Below are 24167 nucleotides of genomic sequence, written 5' to 3'. Positions count from 1 at the left end.
TATTTCCTGTAGTAGTGACTAGCATCAGCTCTGTTGGTAGGTTTGAATGAACTTAAATAACAACAGTTTTGTGCTTATTGGGAGTGTATAGACTATGGATGTCTCAATGTCACATCTTATTAGGTGGCAAGTAGTACCTGTAAACCTATTTTCCAAGTAGCATGTGTTGAAAAATTTAAAAAGTTTTATCATACTCACTGGTTTTTAAAGTTGCTCTGTACCTGTTGCACTTGTTAATGTCTTGATAGTAACATATTTTTCATCTTATGGAACATATTTTTGTCTTACTGCTGACACTGCCTGCCTCCCCCCCCCCACACACACACACAGCTTTTTTGGGGTCTCTTCGAAACAGTGCTATACAAGTAGAAATTTTATAAAGGGGGGTGGTTAAAATGACATGATTGAATAGATAGAAAATCATCAGTCACAGATTGTGAAATGCTGTGGAAGAAAATACTTGGTTCCAGCCTAGTTATACAGGTGGCCCTTGAACAACATGGGTTTAAGCTGTGCAGGTCCACTTATATATGAATTTTTTTCAATAAATATGTTCTATAGCATATTCCTTGGTTGAATCGTTGATGCTGAAGTGTGGTTATGGAGGGCTGATTTTAAAGTTATACATGAATTTTTGGCTATGTAGGTGTCACATGAATTTTTGGCTGTGTAGGTGTGGGCACCCCTAACCCCTGTGTTGTTAAAGGGTCACCTGTATTAAGTCTAGACATAAAAACCTTTACCTGGGTCTGATTTAATTTGTACTTACAGATAGTAGTCTTTATAAATAGGCATACATTTTCTTTGAGGAGAACTAGAGAATTGTTTAAATGGAAGTAAATCCTTCCCTCCATTCCATTAAAAACTGTTTTAAATCACTTTATTTTAACCTATTATAATTTCATTAGTCTTTTAGAAATTGTGCTGAATTTAAAACTGATTAGTAGTTTTAATTTTAATCTTTAGCAGAGACTAAAAAAGAGAGACAGTAGATGGGTGTCACCATAATCTTTAGTACAGGTATTATCTTTCTGAAAGTCCATTTTACTCTCAACCTATTGTATCCTCTCTTTGTTCTCCTCCCCACGGAATGGTTAGCCAGACTGTGTAGGGGTTTGGCAGGTTTGTTTCAGTTGTTTGTTTTACTGACAGGTGTGTTTTCAGCAGGTTTAGCTCCCGCTGCCTTCGTCCCCAACCCGTACATCATCAGCGCTGCGCCCCCAGGGACCGACCCCTACACAGCTGGATTGGCTGCAGCGGCGACACTCGGTGAGATGTTTTGCCACATGAGGGATTTTCTCGCCTGCTAAAAAAAGTCCCTTTGATGGGCATTCATTTTTTTACACTCTTTTACAAATCCGTGTTTCTAGTCGATATTTCTCTCCTGATTTCCAGGACCATCTGTCTGCCAGCTAAATATCTCTGCCCACCTATAACCTCAGACTTGAACATATTTAGAATGAGGTTAATCAGCTGCCTCCTGTATAGGTTGTTTTCCTTTTTTCTTTGGCTTGATGCAAATGCCTTTTAGGCCAGTAGTCGCCAACATTTTTGGCATCAGGGACCAGTTTCATGGAAGACAGTTTTTCCATAGATGGTGGGGGGTAGGGGTTGGGTGGTGGGGTGAGTGGTTCAGGCTATAATTCGAGCAGTGGTGGCTGGCAGATGAAGCTTGGCTCACTTGCCTGCTGCTCACCCCCTGCTGTGTGGCCTAGTGCCTAACAGACTGCAGGCTGGTAGTTGGGGACCTCTGCTTTAGGCCACTTCCTTTTAAAATTTATTAATTAATTTGCAGTGTTGTGTTACTGTATAGATATTTTTGCTCCACTGAGTCACCAGTTGCTCATATATATTTCGGGAATTTCTCCCCTTGCTTATATCTTCCTACTGTGGCAGATCCTTTTAGTCTTTACCTAGACTTTTACAGCTGTTCTCTTACCTGTTACCAGCTTTTTTTCTTTTTCTCCCTCCTTCACCCACCTAGATTGTTTGAGAAAACAGTCTCAAACACAAATCTTACTATGTCACCCTTCTACTTAAATCCTTTATTGATTTCTGTCTTACCTACCTAATACAGTATACTGCGGTTAATGTCAGCATGGCTGGTCATTCCAGACTACTTGGGTGGTGATGGTGGTTGTTGAAATTAGTATTTGAAGGGAGCTACCATGACATCTGAGGATTAGTGAGGATTGGGACCCACTATGTGTAGCAGTCTTTCCGTGACTATATGAACATCTCCACATGTGTACCGCTTCTCCCCCCGCCCCGCACTGGCTCATACCATGCATTCTAGCAGTATTAAGTTGATTTTGGTTTGCTACACACACCGCACTGGTTTAGGCCTCTGCGTCTTTGGACATTATGGTCTCCTTAGTCCTCTAGAGTAAACTTTCCCCATACTTTGCCTGGGAAGCTTCTTAGCCGGTATTGTCACCTCTAGAAAGCTTCCTTTGTTAACCTGTTCTTACTCTTTCTCTTATCACTTTCTATTTATTTGCTTGTGTATGTAAGCTTGACTGTGTACCTTTTGTTTATTTTTGTTTTCATTTCTGTTGCTTTGGGAGACTGACCTAAGAAAATATTGGTATGGTTTATGTCAGAGAATGTTTTGCCAATGTTCTCTTCTAGGAGTTTTATGGTGTCATATCTTAAGTCTTTAAGGCAGTTTGTACAGTCTGAGAATGTGTTCTAAATTCAATTATTTTCATGTGGCTGTTCAACTTTTCCCGGCGCTGTTTGGTGAAGAGACTGTCCTTTTTCCATTGTATATTTTTGCCTCCTTTGTTGAAGACTAATTTGACCGTAGGTGTGTGGATTTATTTCTAGGCTCTCCTTTCTGTTCCACTGGTGTCTGTATGTCTGTTTTTGTGCCAGTACCATGCGGTTTTGATTACTGTAGCCTTGTAGTATTGTCTGAAATCTGGCAGGATTATGCCTCCTGCTTGGTTCTTTTTCTCAGAATTGTTCTGGCAATTTTGGGTCTTGTTCCATATAAATTTTAGGGTTATTTGTTCCAGGTCTGTGAAAAATGTCATGGGTAATTTGATATGAATGACATTAATTCTGTAGATTGCTTTGGGTAGTAGAGGTCACGTAATTTAAATGTTACAGAGTTGAGATTTAAGTCAGATCTAGCTCAAAGCCTGTGCATGTACTTCACTGTCATATAGTGTTCATGTTGTCTTAAATTATCTTTTCTCTACTTTCTTTCCTTTACTAACTTTCCTCTACTAGCTTACCATATGTTACTTGAAACAAAGAACCAGTCTTAGAGATGACAAAAGTTGTCCTCAGTGAGATCATAATTTGATGATGAGAATCTTGCTTTTGTACTTATCATGTGAGCCAAACTGAAAATGAATTAAGTGCTTTTGCACAGAGCAGAAATGTTAACTACCCAAACTGTGAAACTGCATATTCTTGTGGAATGTTAATCCACAGAAATTGAAACAGGCATCCCGAGGGAATCAAGCTCAATTAATGATGCACCCTGAGCCAAACATGCCCACATGTTTAAAATTTTTTAACTTATTTGCTTATTATTAAAAAATAACTCATACTGTAGCATAGCCTTCCTAGGCAGCACCTTCATTTTGCACTGTGTTTGACTATGGCCACCTTTATAAACAGATTTTTGATCTTGTCTAAGGCTACAGATAGAGAAAATGCCAAATTAGAAATGTCAGAGTTCAAAAGAAAAGAAATGTCAGAATAATATTGGACAGTAATATAATTTGACTTATTTGTGTTTTAGAATTTAATGGAGAAGCAAAAACATGAGCGAATTTATTTTGACTTAATGAAGTACATATTTCTACAGGATTGGCTACTATGTCAGAATGGATGTATTTGAAACAGCTCTGTGGAATTTCACTGAAAAGTGCAGTTATTATTTAATCAAGTTGCAAGTATTTGAAACTGTGCTTTAACTAGGAAAATTCTCATTAGATATGTATTCCTGCACATGTGAGATGCTGGCTTTGTGCCCTTGTCTTGGTTGACAAGTGAGCCTTGATGTTTCTTGCCACCAGCTTCAGAGAATTCTGTGGTTTAGATTTTTGCCCCACCCAGGTTGCTGTCTGCATAGCTCTGTTAACTTCTCTCTTGCTTGTTCTATTTGGCAGAGACTGCAGTGGTAGCTTGTTGACAAAGAGGTTAAAACAGAATGCTCAGTTTTGTATAGAATACTCAGGTCTGTGAGAAGTTGAGGTTTTTTTGTTTTTCATTTCCGTTTGTTTTCAGCTTTGACTTAAGTTTAAAATTTCACATCCCATATCTAAATGTAGTTGCGTTGAATGCTTTTTGTGACATTAAAAAACAGAGATGGGAAAAACAAACCTCTTCATATTTGAGCCGTGGAGTTTCAGTGGCGTGTCTGGGCTTTGTTGTCAGACAACTGATGAATTTTCATGCTTCTGGAGTTAATGAACCACCAAGATCCCTGTCCCCATCAGTCGCTTCAGGTGCCATTCATCCTTACACTGAAAGCAGGGTGCAGCTTCATCTTTTGCTGTGTTTCATCACTAAGCATACAAACTTTCCATTTCCCTTTTAACAGCAAACTTTGTCTATATATATCCTATATATTTTTTTCTTTCTCAGGGGCAAAACACACCTTTGCCTTCTTGACCAAGGCCAATTCCTCCATCTGTTCTTAGCCTCTTCCAGCTTCTATCAGTTATACTCCCTTTCAATATCTCCAATGCTTGGTCCTTCACCAGCTTCTTTCTCTAGGCCTGGAGTATATTGCTGACTTTAGAAGACTTTGGTGTGGGAATCCCATATAATATTTTCTGTTTTTAAAAAATAGAACTCTCATGGTTAGCTAGAATGAATCAGTATATTAATATTTTACAGCAGTGTCTGCTGAATCAAGTATAGTCTTTGGAAACTCTGATTGTTAATAATCTAAATTTTTCTTACCTTTCTCTTGCTATTTTTAGGCCCGGCTGTGGTCCCTCCCCAGTATTACGGAGTTACTCCCTGGGGAGTCTACCCTGCCAGTCTTTTCCAGCAGCAAGCCGCCGCCGCTGCTGCAGCAACAAATTCTGCTAATCAGCAGACCACCCCACAGGCTCAGCAAGGGCAGCAGCAGGTAAATGTCAACAAAATTTACCCCACTTAAGTGTGAATATTAGTTATTGTGTATAATTAAAGGGTAATGTTGTTCCTGATAGAGAGACTGTGGATGGTGAATGAGTGAGTTCCCTTGTGTGGTATATGAGTTCAGACAGACTCACCTGTACTTTACTGAATGCCTTTTATATATCTGTTCTTTGGTCAGCGTGACAAAGTGAGATCATGGTATGACATACCATGTGATACTGCTTAAGAGGATTTTCCAGTTTAGTGATGGTCAAGTTTTCTTGCTTTGATACTTTGGCTACTTTCTAAGCACCATTCTCAGATCACTTCTGGCTATCTCTTTTAAGTAGTTTGCTACCAAAGGGGAGGTACTAGTTCTTCAGATTGCTTATTTATGGTGTCAGTTTTATAAAAAAAAATGAAGTATAGTTGTTTTACAGTGTTGTATTAGTTTCAGGTGTACATCAAAGTGATTCAGTTATACATACATATATACACATATACATATATATTTATATATTCTTTCTCAAATCCTTTTTCATTATAGGTTATTACAAGATATTGAATATAGTTCCCTGTGTTATCAGTATGTCCTTGTTTGTCTGTTTTATGTGTAGTAACATCTGTTGAATTGGACATAAATCTTAAACCTATTTATATCTTTTTTAACTTAGAGTAAGCTTTTTAACCAAGATAAGAAAAGGAATACTTAATTGCAAAACTAAGTGTCTTTTTATATTAGCCTATTTTCTCTTGCTTGCTAGAATAATACCTATTTATTTCTGAAAGTTGTGGTGAATTGAATTACTTGAAGGGAAAAATAAATCCCTTAAATCCTTGTGTCAGGAAAAAACCAGTATAAATGTTTGGTATCTGTCATTCTAGTCTTACCATTTAATTAATTTCTTATAAAATTGGGATTATGCTGTCCACACAGCTTTGCATTATATTATATTTGTTATTATATTCTTCTGTGCTATTTATTGTTTTTAAATCCATTGAAGAGTGCCTCATTCTTTATTTTGACCGGCCCATTATTATTTGTTTATGTAACTGCTGCTATAACTTAGCAATATTTTGATGTTATAAATAAGCTTAATATCCTTTGCATAAATCCTTGATTATTTCCATGGTATAATGTCCTGGAAATGAAAATTTTTTTTGAGTGAATAAAATGAGCATTTAGGCTTTTGATAAGCATCATCAAATTAAAAGTTTTTTTTTTTCATTTTGAGGAAAAACACCATGCTCATATATGTACATATGATAATGATCCAGACAAGAATCGTTTGCTTTTTATCATTCTCACTAATAAAGTGTATGTTTAATTTCTTAGATTTCACAGGTTTATAGAAAAACCAGGTCTTGAAATGCTAGCTAGTTTTGTCTGGCTCAGTATTTTTTCAGTTAGATGACTTTTTGGAAGTTAATGTGTGGTTTTCTTTATAGCAGGTACAATTCTAATACCATGTGCAGAGGGGATTCAGCACATAAGTTGTTGACAGAAGAGTGACCTCTATTAATAAATTTCTTAATAGCTACTCTTTGTGGAAAGTTGGTACTTATCAGGTGATGATCTTAGTGTTTTAAACGGCTGCCAGATCATGGATTTGGAAGATGAATAGCCATGTTTTCAAATCAGCTCTAATAGACTGAATAAGAAAAATAGTAATAAGTACATCTTAGTGAAAGCTTTTTGTTTAAAGCTAAGTGCTCTACATATAGTTTTTTTCATTCTAATTCTAATAAGTAGATTACATGACTTCCCAGCATAAGATTGAGGGAATGGAATTTCTGTGCCCAGGGTCACACACGTATTAAATTGTTAAGATTTGAACACAAGTGTGTAAGTTCACAGTTTGTGCTATCTTCTGACCATATTGTGATATCTAGAGTGATAGAAAACCTGAGATCTGGTCTTGGTTCTACCACTAACTGGTTGCAACTAAGGCAAGTTTTATGACATCTCTGAATATATCCTTAGCTATAAATTGAGCATGACAGTCAGGTTCATTATTTCTGTCACCGGCAATAACAGACTCTACTGTGAAAAAGTTATTCAAATTATGTTTTGACAAGTATCCATTTTTTCATTCCAGTGTCATTTTTGCCAATTTCTGACTTCAGATGTTTTAGGAAAATATGATTTTCCTGGTGAACTTTTTTGGTTCTAGTCATTTAAATGAGAGGTCCTTTTACAACTTTCGACCTTTTTGGCCTTTGCCTTTTATCAGAAAGCATTTGTTACCTGCTAGATATGCTAACTTTTTTTTTTTTTCATTTATGTTTATTAGTTGGAGGCTAATTACTTCACAGTATTGTAGTGGTTTTTGTCATACATTGACATGAATCAGCCATGGATTTACATGTATTCCCCATCCCGATCCCCCCTCCCACCTCCCTCTCTACCCGATCCCTCTGGGTCTAGGGCCTGGTGCACTAGATATGATAACTCTTTTCCAAATCTAATTGCTGGAGCTTTTTCATTCTTTTTGAAGATTCCTTTGACACCTGATAAAAATGTTCATTTTTTAAAAATTCAAAATGTTTGGTTAAGAAAAAATTCTGGATATTAGGTGAACTCAGGCATGGCGGTAATCTTGGTGATGGCTTGATACTGGGTGTTGTATCATAAGAGAAAAGTTTAGAATGACTTCTGAAGCCTCTAGATGAGGGGAGACTATATAGATGTTGATTCTACCAAGTATGATGAACTATAGAAGGATGAATGCTTGTTAAAATATCTCCATTGAGCAGCTGCTTGCTTATTAAATTTTAATGCTGCATTTAAAATCACTACCTTTGAAAAGAAATTAGAATTTAATACTTTTTGCATCATGAAAATAGTAAACTGACTCGTAGGATAGTGTTTTACAAATAGATATTCAGTCATTTTTGTTGATTTTATTTGATGTGTAAAATGTTACTTGTGAAATTTTACATATTTGTTTCCCGGGCTTGACATTTCTTTATGAAATTAAAATATGAATATTGGGAGCTGACTTACAAACTTTGGTTTATCATCAAGAGTACCACATTGATCTCTAGAGAGTTGACCAAAAGGATACACATTGCTGTCTTCATTGTAAAACAGAACTCAGTGGTCTGGACTACCCCTTTCTTCTGACACCTTGTCCATTTCCCTGTCCTCTGACCTTATACACAACTCCTAACAAAACATAAGCCTAATTCATTATGCTTTCATTGATTTTTCTTCTTCTTTTAAAATTAAAAAAAATTTTGAACTATTAGTATTTGCCATACCTCTGTAAATACTATTTACTTTTCCTTGAGTAAGAGCTCTTCTGGATTGTTGGTGAGGCATCTTCTCAGTCTTGGCCCAAACTCTCACCTGTGCAACTTCTTTTGAATCTTCTATCTATATAGATTGAAGCATTCTGTCTCTTGTAAAGTCCACTAGAATTCTTTCGGTCACAGATAGATAAATTGCCTAATATTTTGATAGGAATTTTTTTTTTCATTTTTTTTTTTTATTAGTTGGAGGCTAATTACTTTACAATATTGTAGTGGGTTTTGCCATACATTGACATGAATCAGCCATGGATTTACATGTGTTCCCCATCCCGATCCCCCCTCCCCCCTCCCACCTCCCTCTCCATCCCATCCCTCTGGGTCTTTGATAGGAATTAACTATTGGTTATTGATTGTTTCCTGGTTACTAGGTTTAATGCCTTGCAGACATTAATTCTAATACTTCCTACAAATTTGCATGATCAGCTATTACTCTCACTACTTCTGTGGATAAGGAAATGAGAAACTTTTGGTGGATTTAGTGTTTGTACATCTCTTTTTGCCAATATGGACAGTGCCTTTCATCTTAAATACTCATTTAATAAATATTTGATAGTAGTGTTTCTCTGTACATGGGCTCTTGACTACATGTCTGACTTTTATAAATAGCAAAGTGATAATGAAAATGATCTGGTAAGAACTTCACCTTTGAAAACTTTGCAAAATGCATAAACTTTGGTAATTTTACCTTGTTACTGAGTTTTGCATTTTTACTTATTGTCATACATAGATCTTTTGGAATATATTCTTAACAATGATTATCAGCATCTTATCTTTCATTAATTAAAGAAAAAAATCCTTTATCACAGTGGCAGAACAGATATTCTGCACTGAAATGTCAATGTTCTTGACTGATACGTACATCAGTTTAGATTGCTCTCTGTGAGATTTATGAGGAGAAATAGAAATAGGTCAGACGCCTTTTACAATCAAATCTGTTGATTTCATTTGGGGCTGTTTGGCCTCTGATGAACGGGAATAGTGTTATAGGGTAGAGAAAATGTTCTCATATTCCATAAAGAAAATACAACCTTTTTTGTGTGTTTGGTTTTTATTTTTTTAATACAGATATTATTGGTGATGTGGATAAATTACTCCTGTTTATCATATCTAAACCTCTCATCCACTCCAGCATAATTTTTTTCATCCTCTTTTGATTATTTTAGGGTTACTGTCTAGCTCCCATTCACTGGAATAAAAACTTCAAAAAGACAGGAGCTTTGTGTGTCTTGCTCCTTGCTTTATCCCCAATACCTGCCAGATGTTAGGCATTAAGTATTTGATTAAGGACTGAATTATAACTTTTAAATGCTTTTAACTCTTATAAAGGTAATATGTTTCTTAAACTAAAAGTGATAGAATGAAATTTCACTATATGAAATGCTGTTAATTGATTTTTTTTTTAATCCTAACATCCATGTCACATAAAACCATTATTGGAAAAATGGTTTACAGCCATCAGTTTTCAAAGTCTATTTAACTTAAGCACGTGTTGGGTCTTAGATGTTTCCAGTGATTTATTTCTGTCTCCCAGGTTCTCCGTGGAGGAGCCAGCCAGCGTCCTTTGACCCCAAATCAGAACCAGCAGGGACAGCAAGCTGACCCGCTAGTGGCAGCTGCAGCAGTGAATTCTGCCCTTGCATTTGGGCAAGGACTGGCTGCAGGCATGCCAGGTGAGGTTGCATTTGTCCCTCATTTGAGGGGGAAAAAGGCTGCTTATTGGGGGGGAGGTTCAGAGGAGAATGGCAGTACTTTGGCCTTGCTTATTAGGCTTGTCATCATTTGGGGACTGGCGAGGATGACATACACTTGCCCTCACTTAGACCATAGTTTGTTGATGAGAGCACTTAGTATTCTGAGCCAGTCATAATCTCACATGTTGGAAATATGTGAACCTCCACACATAGCTTGGATTATCCTGCTTTCCTTTGGTGGTAGTCTGTTTTCTCACTCAGTGTTAAGAATGAAAGGAGTGGCCAGGTTACATCAGCATCATTCCAAGGCTGATATTTGTGAACAGTATTATTAGGAAGACATTCCTAGTATTCTTTATCATGTTCCCCTTACATTTCTAGAATTTCTCCCAAACCAACAGTAGAGGTGCTTTGTAGCTGTCTACCTATGATTGATATGTATGCTGAATACATGTTCTTCTTAACTTACTGTCTCCTGGTCTTATTCTTTGCATGGATTGCCTGTAGGTTGAGGTTTTGCCTTTGAAACAAGTCCTTCTGAGACCTCAGTATAAGTTCATGGATTCTTACTGACCCTGGCATATAGCTAGATCAGCTTATCTATTTATGAATTCACTGAGTAACTTGAACTTAGATCATGCATGTTGTTAGTACTAAGCATTTATGTTTTATTACGACGTCAACTGTATTTAATCTTATGGCTCAATAGCATTTGAAGATTCTGTCTCAGAGTATTGAAAGAACCTGTTAATGGAAGCTTGTCTAGAGTTTCCCTGATAACTTGCAGTATATTTGTGTTTAGATTATGTGATATGAATTGTATAGTCAAGAAAACATAAAATAATTGTCAGTGTATGGTTGCTGGTGATAACCATGGTTGGCACTCTGAAGAGTACAGTTGTTCGCTGTCCCACTAAATTCCCTTTCTAACACTTGGTGTATAATAAATTATACTACCCCCTACTCTGCCACATTGCATGCTACATCTCTCACACTCGTTTTTTAATCTTCATAAGAACTTTGTGAGTCAGATATTATTATTAACCTTACGAGGATACTACCCAGACACTCAGGGTTATGCTGCTATCTTAAGTGGTCAAGCCAGGATATAAAGCTGGGTGTTTCTGTCCCTAGTGCTGAGTTTGTAACTTTACAGTTTGCTGGTGTCCAGGAAACATTTGTTAGTTTCATATATACTTATCTGTCACCTTAATATTCTCAGGTTATCCAGTCTTGGCTCCCGCTGCTTACTATGACCAAACCGGTGCCCTTGTGGTGAATGCAGGAGCGAGAAATGGTCTTGGAGCTCCTGTTCGACTCGTAGCTCCTGCCCCAGTCATTATTAGTTCCTCAGCTGCACAAGCAGGTGAGCTTATGTCTTAGTGGACTCACTCAGATCTGAAAGGGAGGATGGATGATATTCTTAAACTGTGCTGAAATATACTTTAATGACAGTTCTCAGTAAGAATTCTATCCTGTAATTTTTCAAAGAGAGTCAGCCAGAAGTGGCAAGTGACCTTGATAGATTCTGATTCTGTTGACAGCATGTACCAGCTGGTTAGCAGCAAGGACCTGCTCTGCTGTGAGCATAGGAAGTTGGATTACTCACACAAAACGGCACTGTTGGCAGAAGTCCAAGGCTAATTTCACAGAAATTCATGTTGTTATTTTTCGATGATTTGATATTTGTTTTGTTTTTGTTTCTTGCTTATGGTGGGGGAGGGCAGCAATAGATTTTTATTTTAAGTCTTTATATGTATATATGTCATATATATATATATATATATATATATATATACACATAGTATTATGATATATATTATAAATTTGGGAACAACAGTGGGGGTATCTAGGGGAGAGGAATATGCTTAAGTGTCCTAAGAATTGCAGGGCTTCAGTATGTGATTCTGGAGAAAATGTCCTTAATGTAGATATTTGTAGAACTGGAAACTTTAGGAAGTGGTTCTGTTTGAAATGAGTACCTTTGATACCCATATCTATCTTGAATCATAGACTCTCTAACTCGCCCACACTGCAGCAGTGTTCTGGCTCTGAGTTGAGAGTACAAGTAGGAAAAGACTAGTGGAGCTTCCGGTGAAGGGGTCCAAGATGGAAGACAGATTTGTGTAGTTCTTTACAAGGTTTGTGTCGACTTTGAACAGATACGGCAGCATTAAAAGGTTTTCAGAAGGATAACAATGCAGTTTGGAAATGTGGCCAGTCTCTTTCATAGCCATATGGTTTGCTTTCTTCTACATAGCTGTTGCAGCGGCCGCAGCTTCAGCAAATGGAGCAGCCGGTGGTCTTGCTGGAACAACAAACGGACCATTTCGCCCTTTAGGAACTCAGCAGCCGCAGCCCCAGCCCCAGCAGCAGCCCAGTAACAACCTGGCATCCAGCTCTTTCTACGGCAACAACTCTCTGAGCAGCAGTTCGCAGAGCAGCTCCCTCTTCTCCCAGGGCTCTGCCCAGCCTGCCAACACATCCCTGGGATTCGGAAGTAGCAGTTCTCTCGGCGCCACCCTGGGATCAGCCCTTGGAGGGTTTGGAACAGCAGGTAGAAATCAGACGGATGTGCTGAAACTAAATTTTAATTATTTTTTACAATCTTTATGGAATTACTGACAGTGCATGGAACCCTGGACAGATACCACAGGCAGATCTGGACTGAGTCCCGTGGGAACCCAGCTGTTCCACACGTCTTTGAGATAATGGACTATTCAAATCAGGTTATACATTTGGGGCCTATTTCAGGTTTACACGCACATTGCTACTTGTTTATCCTCTCAGAGTCCGTTTTTTTTTTAAGGATTAGAAAATCTGGGGAGATTACTGCAGGCATTGGGGAGAATGTGGAGGGAAGTATACAAGTGTGGATATGAAAAACTGAGGGAGGAGGACTTACCAAAAATCTTAGGGTGGTATACTCCACAACCTGCAGGCCTTAAAGAGTCATGAGTTTTCTCTAGTCTTGAGAAGAATTAAGGTGGATATTATGGAAAAGTGGGAGGAAGGAAATTAGACATAAGATATTTTAAATGTTTTAATGGGAGAAAAAAGTGGGAAAGTAGTAAGGAAAATAATGGAGTAATTGCAGTGTTTGTAAAACAGTGTAATCAAAACAGAAGGGTTTATTTGAGAGACAGTATCTTAAATTGGAATTGGGGGCTAGTAATATCTGTTGATTGAACCCTTTGAGAAACCAGGCTTCTACATGTAAGTCTTGTGTAGTGGGGCAGTACCCCCTCCACAGATCCTTTTTCTACTCCATTTTTCTACCAGAACCTTTGGGTTGATGAAAGGCATTCTTTCTAGCCCATTTTCTTTCACCTTTCCCATAACTTGTGTGGCCATCAGAGGATTTTAACCCACCCCTACCCCCATAATATGAGACACAAAAGGAAGGAGAATTTAACATACGTGTGATGGTTTGAAAAATACGTTTCATGTTAACCTGAGCCATGTCCTCTTTATTACTTTACCTGCCCCTAGAACTGCCACATGAACAGTTAGGCTGTCTCTGCTGACAAATTTGCGGTGGTAAGGAGTCTGGATCAAAGTGTTAGGAACAGGTCACTGGGCTTGTTCTTCGAAGAACAGGCCTGTTCTTATCTGCATTGTTTTAATTCCATTTTAGTTGCAAACTCCAACACTGGCAGTGGCTCCCGCCGTGACTCCCTGACTGGCAGCAGTGACCTTTATAAGAGGACATCGAGCAGCTTGACCCCCATTGGACACAGTTTTTATAACGGCCTTAGCTTTTCCTCCTCTCCTGGACCCGTGGGCATGCCTCTCCCTAGTCAGGGACCAGGACATTCACAGACACCACCTCCTTCCCTCTCTTCACATGGATCCTCTTCAAGCTTAAACCTGGGTAAGAACCAATACTCTACACCACCTTGAACTCTAGAAATCTCTTGCCACTGATGACATTAGAAGTACTTTGCATAAGCAAAGGACGATCCCTTTATCCTAGAGGTGTCCTGGGTGTTCTGTGCCTTCCTAAAGTACCTCATGTTGTTGAGGTTGTACCTAGGTAGCACAGCAGTTTGGAATTTATCCACGTTTGGGTGCATCCCATGTATATTCACTTCAGCTTTAGTATGAACATCTTTGGCTGTTCTTTGGCTGCATTGAGAATCTTTCAGTATAAACAGTACAGATTCCTTTTAATTAAGTTGGAAAATAGAGACAAAGAGTGTATTAACCTAGTAACACTACTGAAATAGCACCACAGTTAATATTTAGCTTTGTTTTTCAGATTCCCTTCCCTTCCCCATGTATATGTTTAATATCTTACTTTCTCACAAAAGCATTTTGTTTTAAAAATTTTGTCAGATTCTTTAAAAAATATTTCTATATACATTCTTAAACTACACAGGATGCTAATGAGTATAGGTCCTTCTCAATTATATGTTTAGCTTATTATGTATATGGGGTTTAAAAAAATGTTACCATCTGGATCCTGGACAATGACGAGGGAAGAGAGGATCCTAAGCAGCCAGCTTTAAGAATGAAAAGAAAAGAAAAAAAAAAGAATGAAAAAAAACTTATTTCCACAGTTTGGGTGGCAAAGTCTTAAATCTTCCTTCCTCTAGTCATTTATCAAGTTTGTATTTTGAAGTACTGATTTATTTCTTAGGTGGAGAAAGTTGAGGCATAGAAGTGTGGTGACCATATAATTCATCCTGCAACCCAGGACACTTAAGGGAGCTAATGAGGGTGTTGTTAATAATTATCTCTGCTGACAAGCCTGAATCAGGACTGTCCTGGGAAATAGCACTTTGCTAGAGGATTCTGACTTTTAAATCTTCTATTTATTATTGTTTTTTAAGTTAAAGCTTCATTTTTTAGAGCAGATTTAGTCTCATAATAAAGTTGAGGGGAGAACACAGAGATTTCCCTTGTACTCTCTGACCTGCACATTCATAGCTTCTATTATCACCGTCCCTCACCAGAGTGGTACCTTTGTTACAGGTGATGGACCTACATTGACATATTGTTATCATCCAAAGTCCATAGTTTACGTGGATCTTTTTTTGTTGTTGTTTCTTTGTTTTTGACCAGAAAGATTATGGACTCAGAAATGAGGACTGATTAAAAAATGATTAGTCCTTTTTTATTTGGAAAGACAAAGACTGAAAAATGATTATAAAAATCAAAAGTCTTGAAGAGGATAGGATAATATAGTTATTATTCTAGAACTTAGAGTGCTCTGTGAGTTTGAGAAATGAGTTCTAAGGCAAAACTATGTATGTATGTACATAGACATGAGAGAGTGTGTTGTATCCTGAGATTTTACATGATAAGAACTATAGTTATGAAACTGTCTCATGTTACATATGGACATTACTTTAGAAAAGTTTTAGGGATGTTACAGATTGCTAGGTCCATATTGGATAAATAAGGAATAGGGTATATTGCACAATAGTGTCTCTTTGTGACGGGAATCCTGGTTTTAAAGAATGAGGGTTAATGTAAACTTACAAGGAGGAGATGAAAGCCCCAGCTTAGTATGTAGATGGAAGGTACTAACATTTATTGAATAGTTATTACCAGCTACTGTTAACAGTTTTGGGTGCTATGCATACCATACTGGAAGATATGGTATTATGCCTATGATACAGATGTGAGGAAGCTGACTTAAATCTTGCTTAGGTCTTCTCTATCTGAACAGACTCCAAAGCAGCATCAGGGTATATCCTACCATGTAATGTTCCCAGAATATCTTTTAAACCAGTGCATTATCAGGGTCAGAACTCTTATCCTTTAATTCCTTGGTTTAAACATTTAAACTGTATCAGCATATACTTAACAGTAAACAAATGAAATCTACAAAAAGTTTTTTTTGTAAACAGCCAGATAGTAGATATCTTAGGCTTGTCAGTCTCTGTAGTCAATATTCAGCTCTGCTATAGAAGCACAGAAGCAGCCACAGACAAAATGTAAATAAATGTGCAGCTATCTTTCAATAAAACTTCATTTACAAAAATAGGTGGCAGGCCAGATTTGTCCTGTGGACTGTATCAGCCTCTGAACTAAATGCTATGGCTCTAGGTGTTTGAAAATGGAGCTGGAAACGTTACTTGCATGCGTGGTGCCTTTCCTCTTTCCAATATATCAGCAATTTAATAAAATACATCCTTCTCCTTAATTTATGATTCCCCTGTGAAGAAGGAACAAACTGTTGGTGTGAGTTATTTCTTATTTTAATGATTCTTGTGTCTGCCTAGTTTTATTTTTGACATACCTTCCCTTTAAAACTTTTTACTTTGTATAAGCATTTTAGATGTATGTATTTCCATTGGAGTGCCTTTGTTGCATGTGCGATGTTTAATCATACATGCCACTCTAGAGGAATTTTGTGTCTTGATTGGTGGTGCTTTTGCCTCACCTCAGTCTGTTTCCTTGAGAAAAAGATTCTTGTATGCTTTAGTTTTAACCATTTCAAAATGATCACCACAATAAGTCTGTTTACCATCTGTCACCAAGGAAATGTGACATTTCTTTACCAAATAAATATTGGGCCATTCTTAATGTAGTTTTTACTATTAATACTATACAACTGCCACCAACTATCAGTTCTTAGGTCACTAACAACCATAGGAAGTAAGCATTCATTCATCGTGTTAAGTACTCAGATGACACTATACAGGGAAACTTAAACTCAGAATGGTTTAATGACTTTCGTGATACCCCATAGCTATAAGTGTTTGAATGCACATTCCAGCTTGTATCTCTGTTATTCCAGTGTGGCTCTTTTCTCAGTATTATATATTTTCACCCTTCCTCCCAGTAGACAGACATGTGTTAGGATACTCTGAAAAAAAAAAAATCACTGCCTGCAGTAATTATATTCCTCCTTATTTATTCAACATTCACATGTCGAGTACCTACTATAGATTCTTCAGTGTTTTTTTCCATACCTGTTTTAAAGATCAGATTACAATTTATTAAAAAAAAATCTGTTTATTTGGCTGTTCTGGATTTTAGTTGTGGCACGCAGGATCTCCAATCTTTGATGTGGCATGGGGATTCTTTAATTGCCGCATGTAGGATCTAGTTCCCTGATGTCCCCTGCAATTGGTATCATGGAGTCTTAGCCACTGTACCACCAGGCTAGTCCCACAAAAACAGCTTTATTGAGTTGTATATTGCATATTTTGAAATCCACTCCTTTCAAGCGTGCAATTCAATTATTTTTAGTAACTTTCTATATTGTGCAACCTTTAGCATAAATCAGTTTGATGATATTTTCATCCCTTCTGTAAGATTTTTCTTAGTCATTTATGTTAATCCCCATTCACACCTTTGCGTATGTGCATGCACTAAGTCACTTCAGTCATGTCTGACTCTTTGTGACCCTATTTTAGCCCACCAGGCTCCTCTGTTCATAGGATTCTTTAGGCAAGAATACTGGAGTGGGTTGCTGTGCCTCTTCCAGGGGATTTTCCCAACCTAGGGATCCAACTTTCGTCTCCTACGGCTCCTGCATTGCAGGTGGATTGTATACTGCTGAGCCAGCAGGGAAGCCCATTCACACCCTTAACCCCAGTCAAGCATTGATGTACTTGGTGTTCTTTTTTGCGTGTGGAGGCAGAGATGTGTGTGCTTCGAGCCTTATGGATTCTTAGTTACCCTACCTAGAATGGAACCAGTGCCCTCTGCAGTGAAAGTGAGAGCCCTAACTACTGGACTGCCAGGAAATTTCCTACTTCCTGTTTTTAAATTTGCCTTTTCTGAACATTTGATACAAATGGAACCATACAGTATGTGACCTCTTTTGCTTGACTTCCTTTTTTTTCCCCAAAGGTTTTTGAGATTTTATTCATGATATAGTATGTGTCAGTAATTTATTTTTTTGTTTTGGCTGAATTATCCTCTGTTTTCTGGATAATGCCACATTTTGTCTAAATTTTCACAGTTGAAGGATGCTTGTTATTTACAATTTTTGGCTATTAGATGTTTTCCTGTGGAAACATGTTTTCACTTCTCTAGAAGTAGAATTGCTGAATGTGAAAGTTTTATGTTAAACTTTGGACAAATTCAAACTTTTCAAGTTTCATCGTTTACATTCCCACCAGCAGTGTATGAGGATTCCAATTTCTTTACATCCTTGCCAACATTTGTTCTTACTTTTCTTACATAACATGGCCATTCTACTGGGCATGAAATAGTTATGTCATTGTGGTTTTAATTTGCATTTCCCTAATGACAGTAATGTATAGCATCTTTTTATGTGCTTATTACCATTCATGTATCTTTGGTGAAATGTCCACTCATTTTTTGGGCCCAGTTTTGGATGTGCATTGTTTGTCTTATTCCATGGAATTGTAAGGGTTCTTTATATATTCTGGATGTGTGCTAAGTTACCTCAGTCGTGTCCAACTCTTTGTGACACTATGGACTCACCAGGCTCTTCTGTCCATGGGATTTTCCAGGCAAGAATACTGGAGTCGGTTGCCTTGCCCTGCTTCAGGGGATCTCTACAATCCAGGGATTGAACCCGCATCTCTTAGGTCTCCTGCATTGGCACGCAGATTCTTCACCACTGCCCCATCTGAGAAGCCCTGTATTCTGGAATTAAGTCCTTTATCAGACTTTATGTATAGGTGTTTTGCATATACATAGTTTCTGATCTCTTGCTTGTCTCTTTCTTTTTAAATGGTTGTTTTTGAAGTGCAGTAACTTTAATTTTTCTAAAAATAGTTTTAATTTTGATGAGGTCCAATTTATCATGCTTTATAGTATAGAAATCTTTGCCTAACTCAAGGTCTTAAAGATGTTCTCCTATGTTTTGTTCTAAAATTTTTGTTTTTTCAGCTCTCAAAGTCTTTGGTCTGTTTTGAGTTAATTTTGTGTATTGCACAAGGTAGGTGATTGTTCACCTTTTTGCGTGCACCGTTTTCCCCCAGCAAAGTTGTGAAATTTTTAGTGTGCAGGTCTTTACACGCTTTTTGTTAAACTAGATCTAGTATATATATATATATATATATATATATATTTAATGCTATTGTGAATAGAATTTTAGTTTTATTTTGGATTGTCCATTGCTTGCAAGTGTTTAGTTTTATTATCATGGTAGAATTCCTAATCCATTAAGAAAAACAAAGATCAAACAAAATAATTTTCCCTGTCCCTGCCTGAATTGCAGTTGATGTTTCCAATTTATTGTTCAGTAACCTGTGGTAATCTCAGGTTGTTTACTAGTCATGTGTGTGCCTTCAGGCACTTCTCTGTTCTAAATGGAAATGTAGCATTTTGTGACTGATTACCTAGTTCTCTGAAAGTGACTTGTCATCTGCAAAACTGAGTGAAAGTTAACATAGTTTGGATTCAGCATTATGCACTAAAGACAATTATTCTTAGGCTTACTTTCATGAAGGGTTGCTTGGTTATGGTATTAAGGAGTGGTTTGGGGAAAACTTACTTTATAAACATTTTTGTGAGCAGCACTGCCTCTGCCTGTGTTAAATTCAGAACCAGATGTTGTTGCCTTGGGAAGTTTTCTTTAAAAGGCAAAGAAAGCAGGGTTTTGCCCATTAGTCATCTACTAAATCTCTGAGTACAGAAAACAAAACCAGATGAATGAAAACATTCCACGTAGCAAGAGGATGGGATCCTAGATGGCTGGAATACTAGAAAACCCTTTGGATAAAGTAACTGAAGCACTTCTTAATTAGCATGGTACTTTTAATTTGTATGTGTGTATTTTTAAAGTTAGCTTCTTGTAGACAGCATATGTTGAATTACATTTTCTGACCCACTCTGACAGTCTCTTTAATTGGTATATTTAGATCATTGACAAAGTGATTATTGATATAGTTGGATTAATGTTTACCATATTTGTTGTTTTCTGTTTTTTGTTTCTATGTCTTTCATTCTTTTTCTGCCATTTGTGGGTTAAAAAAAAAAATTTATTTGGCTGCATGGAGTCTTTAGTTGTGGCATGTGGGATCTAGTTCCCTGACTAGGGGTCGAACCCGAGCACCCTGCATTGGGAGTGTGGAATCTTAGCCACTGGACCACCATGAAGTCCCTGCCTCTTGCGGTTTTAATTGGGCATTTTTTATGATTCCATTTTATTTCCTTTCTTAGCCTGTCAGTTAGACGACTACCTTTTTTTTTCTTCCAACTTTTTCAGTGGTTTGACTAGGATCACTATACATTTATAGTTAACTGAGGTCCACTTTCAAATAAAGCCATAAAAGGACTTTATAATCACAGAATAATCTTAACCTTTATCTGCTATCCCTTGTGTAATTACTGTCATTCATTTCAGCTGTATAAAAAGCATATGTGTGTATATATGTGTATGATATAGACGTAAGTGTGCATAATTGAATACATTGTTGCTATTATTGGAGCAAACTGTTGTCTGTCAGATCAATTAAGAATAAGAGAAAATTTTCTCTTTATTCTTTTTTCGAGGTTCCTCCTTTCTTTATATGGATCAGTTTGTGGCCTGTGTTATTTATACTTCTTTCTGAAGGACGCTTTTGACATTTTTTGCAAGGCATATCTGTTGGCAACAAATTCCATCAATTTTTGTTTGCTGAGAAAGTTTATTTCTCCTTCACTTGTGAAGGATAATTTTGCAGGATACAGAATTCTAGGTTGGTGGGTTTCTTTCCTTCAGAACTTAAACTATTCTCTCTTCTGGCTTGCATGCTTTTTGAGGAGAAGTCAGATGTAATTCTTACCTTTGCTCCTCTGTAAGCCTTTTTTCCTCCTGTGGCTTCTTTCAGTATTTTTTCTTTATCTTTGATTTTATGTACTTTGATAGTTCGGCGGTATAATTTTTTTGCTTTCTTTTCCTGCTTGGTGTTCCCTGTGCTTCCTGGATCTGCAGTTTGCTGTCTGACATTGATTTAGATAATCCTTAGTCATTATTGATTCAGATATTCCCCCTGTTCCTTTCTTTCTTCTCCTTCTGATATCCCCACTCTGTGTATGTTCCAGTTTTTGTGGTTGCCCCACAATCCTTGGATATTCTGTTCTGTTTGAGTCTTTGTTCTCTTTCTATTTTGATTTTTTAGGATTCTATTGATAGATCCTCTAGCTTAGAGATTCTTTCCTCATCTGTATTCAGTCTAATAAACCCATCAAAGGTGTTCTTCATTTCGGTTACAATATTTTTTTTATCTCTAGCATTTCTTTTTGGTTCTTTCTCAGGATTTCCATCTCTCTGCTTACATTGCCCATCTCTTCCTGCATGCTGTATATTTTAGGGCCCTTTGCATATTAATCATAATTGTTTTAAATTCCCATTCTGAAAATTTTAGTATCCCTGTCATATATGTTTCTGATGTGTGCTCTTACTCTTCAGATTTTATTTTTTTTTTTGCCTTTTGCTGTGCCTTGATAGCCATGCCTGATATATCAAGTGAAAGGAAATGCCATGAATAGGTTTTTAATAACGTGATGATGAAGTGTGAGGGAAGGGAAAGTGTTCTATAGACTTATGATTAGGTCTCACTCTGTTAGTGAACCTATATCTCTGGACCGTCAACTTCACAAGCGTTTCTTAGTTTTTTTCCTTCTCCCTTCATTGAGACAAGATAGTTTGAGTAGGCTAGAGTTGCATATTTTAGGGTTGTCAACACTTGATAGTTTGTTGGTTACAGTTCAGGATTTTCTAGTCTGGTACTGGTTTGGGCAGTGTGTCTATTTGAGTCTCGTGTCAGGTTAGCTGTGATGACCTGTATATCTGTTTCTCTGATCTTGGTGGCAGTGGTTTTGTCTGTTTTCCCCTCTTTTATGGATCCAAGAAGAATTTTTGATTTTTCAGGCTGTTTAGTTTTTTGTTTGTTGTTAGGGTGAAGTGGTGACTTTACACATTCCTTACATGTGAAGCAGGAAACCTACACATACACAAAACATTGAAGCTGTTGATCTCTGTAGAAATGTCATAGGACACAGCTCTATGAAATCCACCACCATCAAAATATTGCTGAAAACTTTGTGGAATCATTAGGAGGCTCCCTTAGAGGGCCTGAATGAAATGTTCTTTTTAAAACAGGTGTTAAACACCCTGAGAGGTCACCTCCAAGGGATGAAAGTTTGGGCATAAGTGCATGTAGGTGTGTAAACTATGGTGAACTAGAAAACACCTTTATGTATCTATAAAGAAACTGCAATCAACAAGTAATGATGGTCTACTCTTTGCCAGGTACCTTTTCAAAAACAACAGGAAACCACATTTTTTAAGCAGAAATTTTAACCATTGGCTTAATGTTTAAAGAAAATTATTTGGCCTGAGCAGAATATTCCTATTAACTGTTAGTTTGCCATTTATATTATAATACCTGGAGAAACTCTTTTTTTCAGATTTGTATACTTCCTTTCTCAATAATAACAGCTGTGTGTATATATATGTGTGCTTGTATATCCTGTCTGGCATCCAAGGATACCAGAGCCAAAAATCAAAACTTCAGGGCAGATGTGTAAATCTGCCCATTATTCACTCCAACCCTTTATGTTATGGACTAGTCAGTGTGCTCTTAGCCCCAGTAACAGAAAATCCAACTGATAATGGCTTAAACAATAAGTGCATTTGCTGGCTTGTGTAACTGAAGTATAGAAGTAGGGCAGTGCTCAGGGTTGGTTCCTGCAATTCAGCCTTGAAACCAAGGATCTGGCTTCCTTCCATGTGAATTTGGATGTTTCTCAGGCCTTTTAGGAGTTTGGTTGTTTTTTTGTTGATTTGTTACTTTTCAGTAAGTGCCTTTGTTAGTGACCAGGTTCTTAAAATACCTTTGAGTTGTTTCAAAACCTTGTGTATTCATGCCATCCCTTCTTCTTCACCACCTTACTTGGTATTATCACATTCTTCCAGTGCTGCTGACCTGTCTGATTACTTCCTCTTTGCCTGTTTGTCTCCTTTCTCACACTAGGGAAAAAAGAATTATTTTTGAAATGGGATAAAAAGCAGCCATATGGCTACTGTTCTTTTTTCTTACAAGTCTCCTGTCTTCCTTTGCTGAAAGAAATGTTTTCCTTTTGGGTTAAGAAATATTATGGAATTTTGGCAAGAATAACAATGTCCTTTAGAAAACGAAAACTGTATAACTGTATCTGAAAAGGAGAATCATGTGGTTGGTTGCAAAGCTGTAACTCTGGAGTTAAGAGTTCTATGATAAATTTTGGCCATGGTGAATTTGAGTTTTGTATCTTTGGAGAGGCATTTCATATCTTTGGGCCTTAATTCTGTTACTTATATGGGATTTTGAAAACTCCCTTTTCCGTGATGCCAGTAAGAATTTGATAGAAAGTGGATATGAAATATTGCTAGCATAGAGAGGCTGGCATAGGACAGATGCTCAGTAAGTAGTTTTTATTTAATTATTTAAAAATGTGAGCCATTTCCTTTGGTTCCACAGTTTTCATTGAGACCCAGACCTTTGAAACTGGGCCCTAGAATTCTGTGGAGAAATCCAAGTTGAGTATCCTTTTGTAGCTACCACTGAACTCCAGACCAGACTGTCATTAAAACTCTAGTTAACAGGCAGTTCATGTTGGGTGACTTCTCTCGTGGTTCCTGGATTGTTACTCATCTGCTCTCTTTGTGGTTTAAATGGCATTTCTTATCTACTTTGCCATGTAGGAATGGGGGAAGAACCAAAAAAAAAAAAGGCTTCACGTCCTTTTTATAGTACAATCTAAAGTTAAAAAAAAAAACAGTATCATAAAAAACCAAAGAAAATAGATACTCATAATTTTTAAAATTCTGTTTTACCTTTTGATAAGCTTTTCAGTCTTCCCTCTTATTTTTTCTGTCTGGGGATTCACAGTGATTATTCCCTTGTCAGCAGTCAAGATGGCAGTATTAGTGGCCTGAAGATTGTTGCTGCTGCAATTACTTCAGGCTCTGTCCCAGTAGGAGGTAGATGCTGCCCATTCCTGATGAAGAACTTGAAAGCCTTCCATTTCAAAGCATATGTCCTTTTTTTTTTTTTTTATCCTTTATGTCTAATCGTTGGCCTGCATTGCCTTAGTGATTTTTCATACTTGTATTTACTGGCAAAACTATGCCTTCAAACTTTTTTGGGGGACACTATATAAAGCAGACTA

At 37.3% G+C, this 24167-nt stretch overlaps 1 protein-coding gene and 1 non-coding gene across 16 annotated transcripts in view; both read left to right on the top strand.

Moving 5' to 3' along the window:
• Positions 1–24167, top strand: part of PUM1 (pumilio RNA binding family member 1) — a 122038-nt gene that overhangs the window by 75671 nt on the left and 22200 nt on the right. For 7 of the 15 annotated variants that reach the window (XM_070459069.1, XM_020882797.2, XM_020882789.2 and 4 more), the window contains 6 exons: positions 1153–1269; positions 4947–5098; positions 9935–10073; positions 11317–11460; positions 12355–12651; positions 13732–13968. In XM_070459069.1, coding sequence (XP_070315170.1) covers positions 1153–1269; positions 4947–5098; positions 9935–10073; positions 11317–11460; positions 12355–12651; positions 13732–13968 — 1086 coding nt within the window. The remainder of the gene's footprint in view (positions 1–1152; positions 1270–4946; positions 5099–9934; positions 10074–11316; positions 11461–12354; positions 12652–13731; positions 13969–24167) is intronic. The other 8 variants (XM_070459070.1, XM_020882798.2, XM_020882793.2 and 5 more) reach the window with 4 other exon arrangements.
• LOC139032314 (small nucleolar RNA SNORD103/SNORD85) lies at positions 10189–10265 on the top strand. Its single transcript, XR_011484840.1, has one exon. It is a non-coding gene; the product is annotated as a small nucleolar RNA SNORD103/SNORD85 (small nucleolar RNA).

This window comes from Odocoileus virginianus, chromosome 30 (genome assembly GCF_023699985.2).
Source record: "Odocoileus virginianus isolate 20LAN1187 ecotype Illinois chromosome 30, Ovbor_1.2, whole genome shotgun sequence".
NCBI classification, from domain to species: domain Eukaryota; kingdom Metazoa; phylum Chordata; class Mammalia; order Artiodactyla; family Cervidae; genus Odocoileus; species Odocoileus virginianus.
Note: the sequence above shows the minus strand (reverse complement) of the source record. Positions and strands in the feature narration are given on the sequence as shown.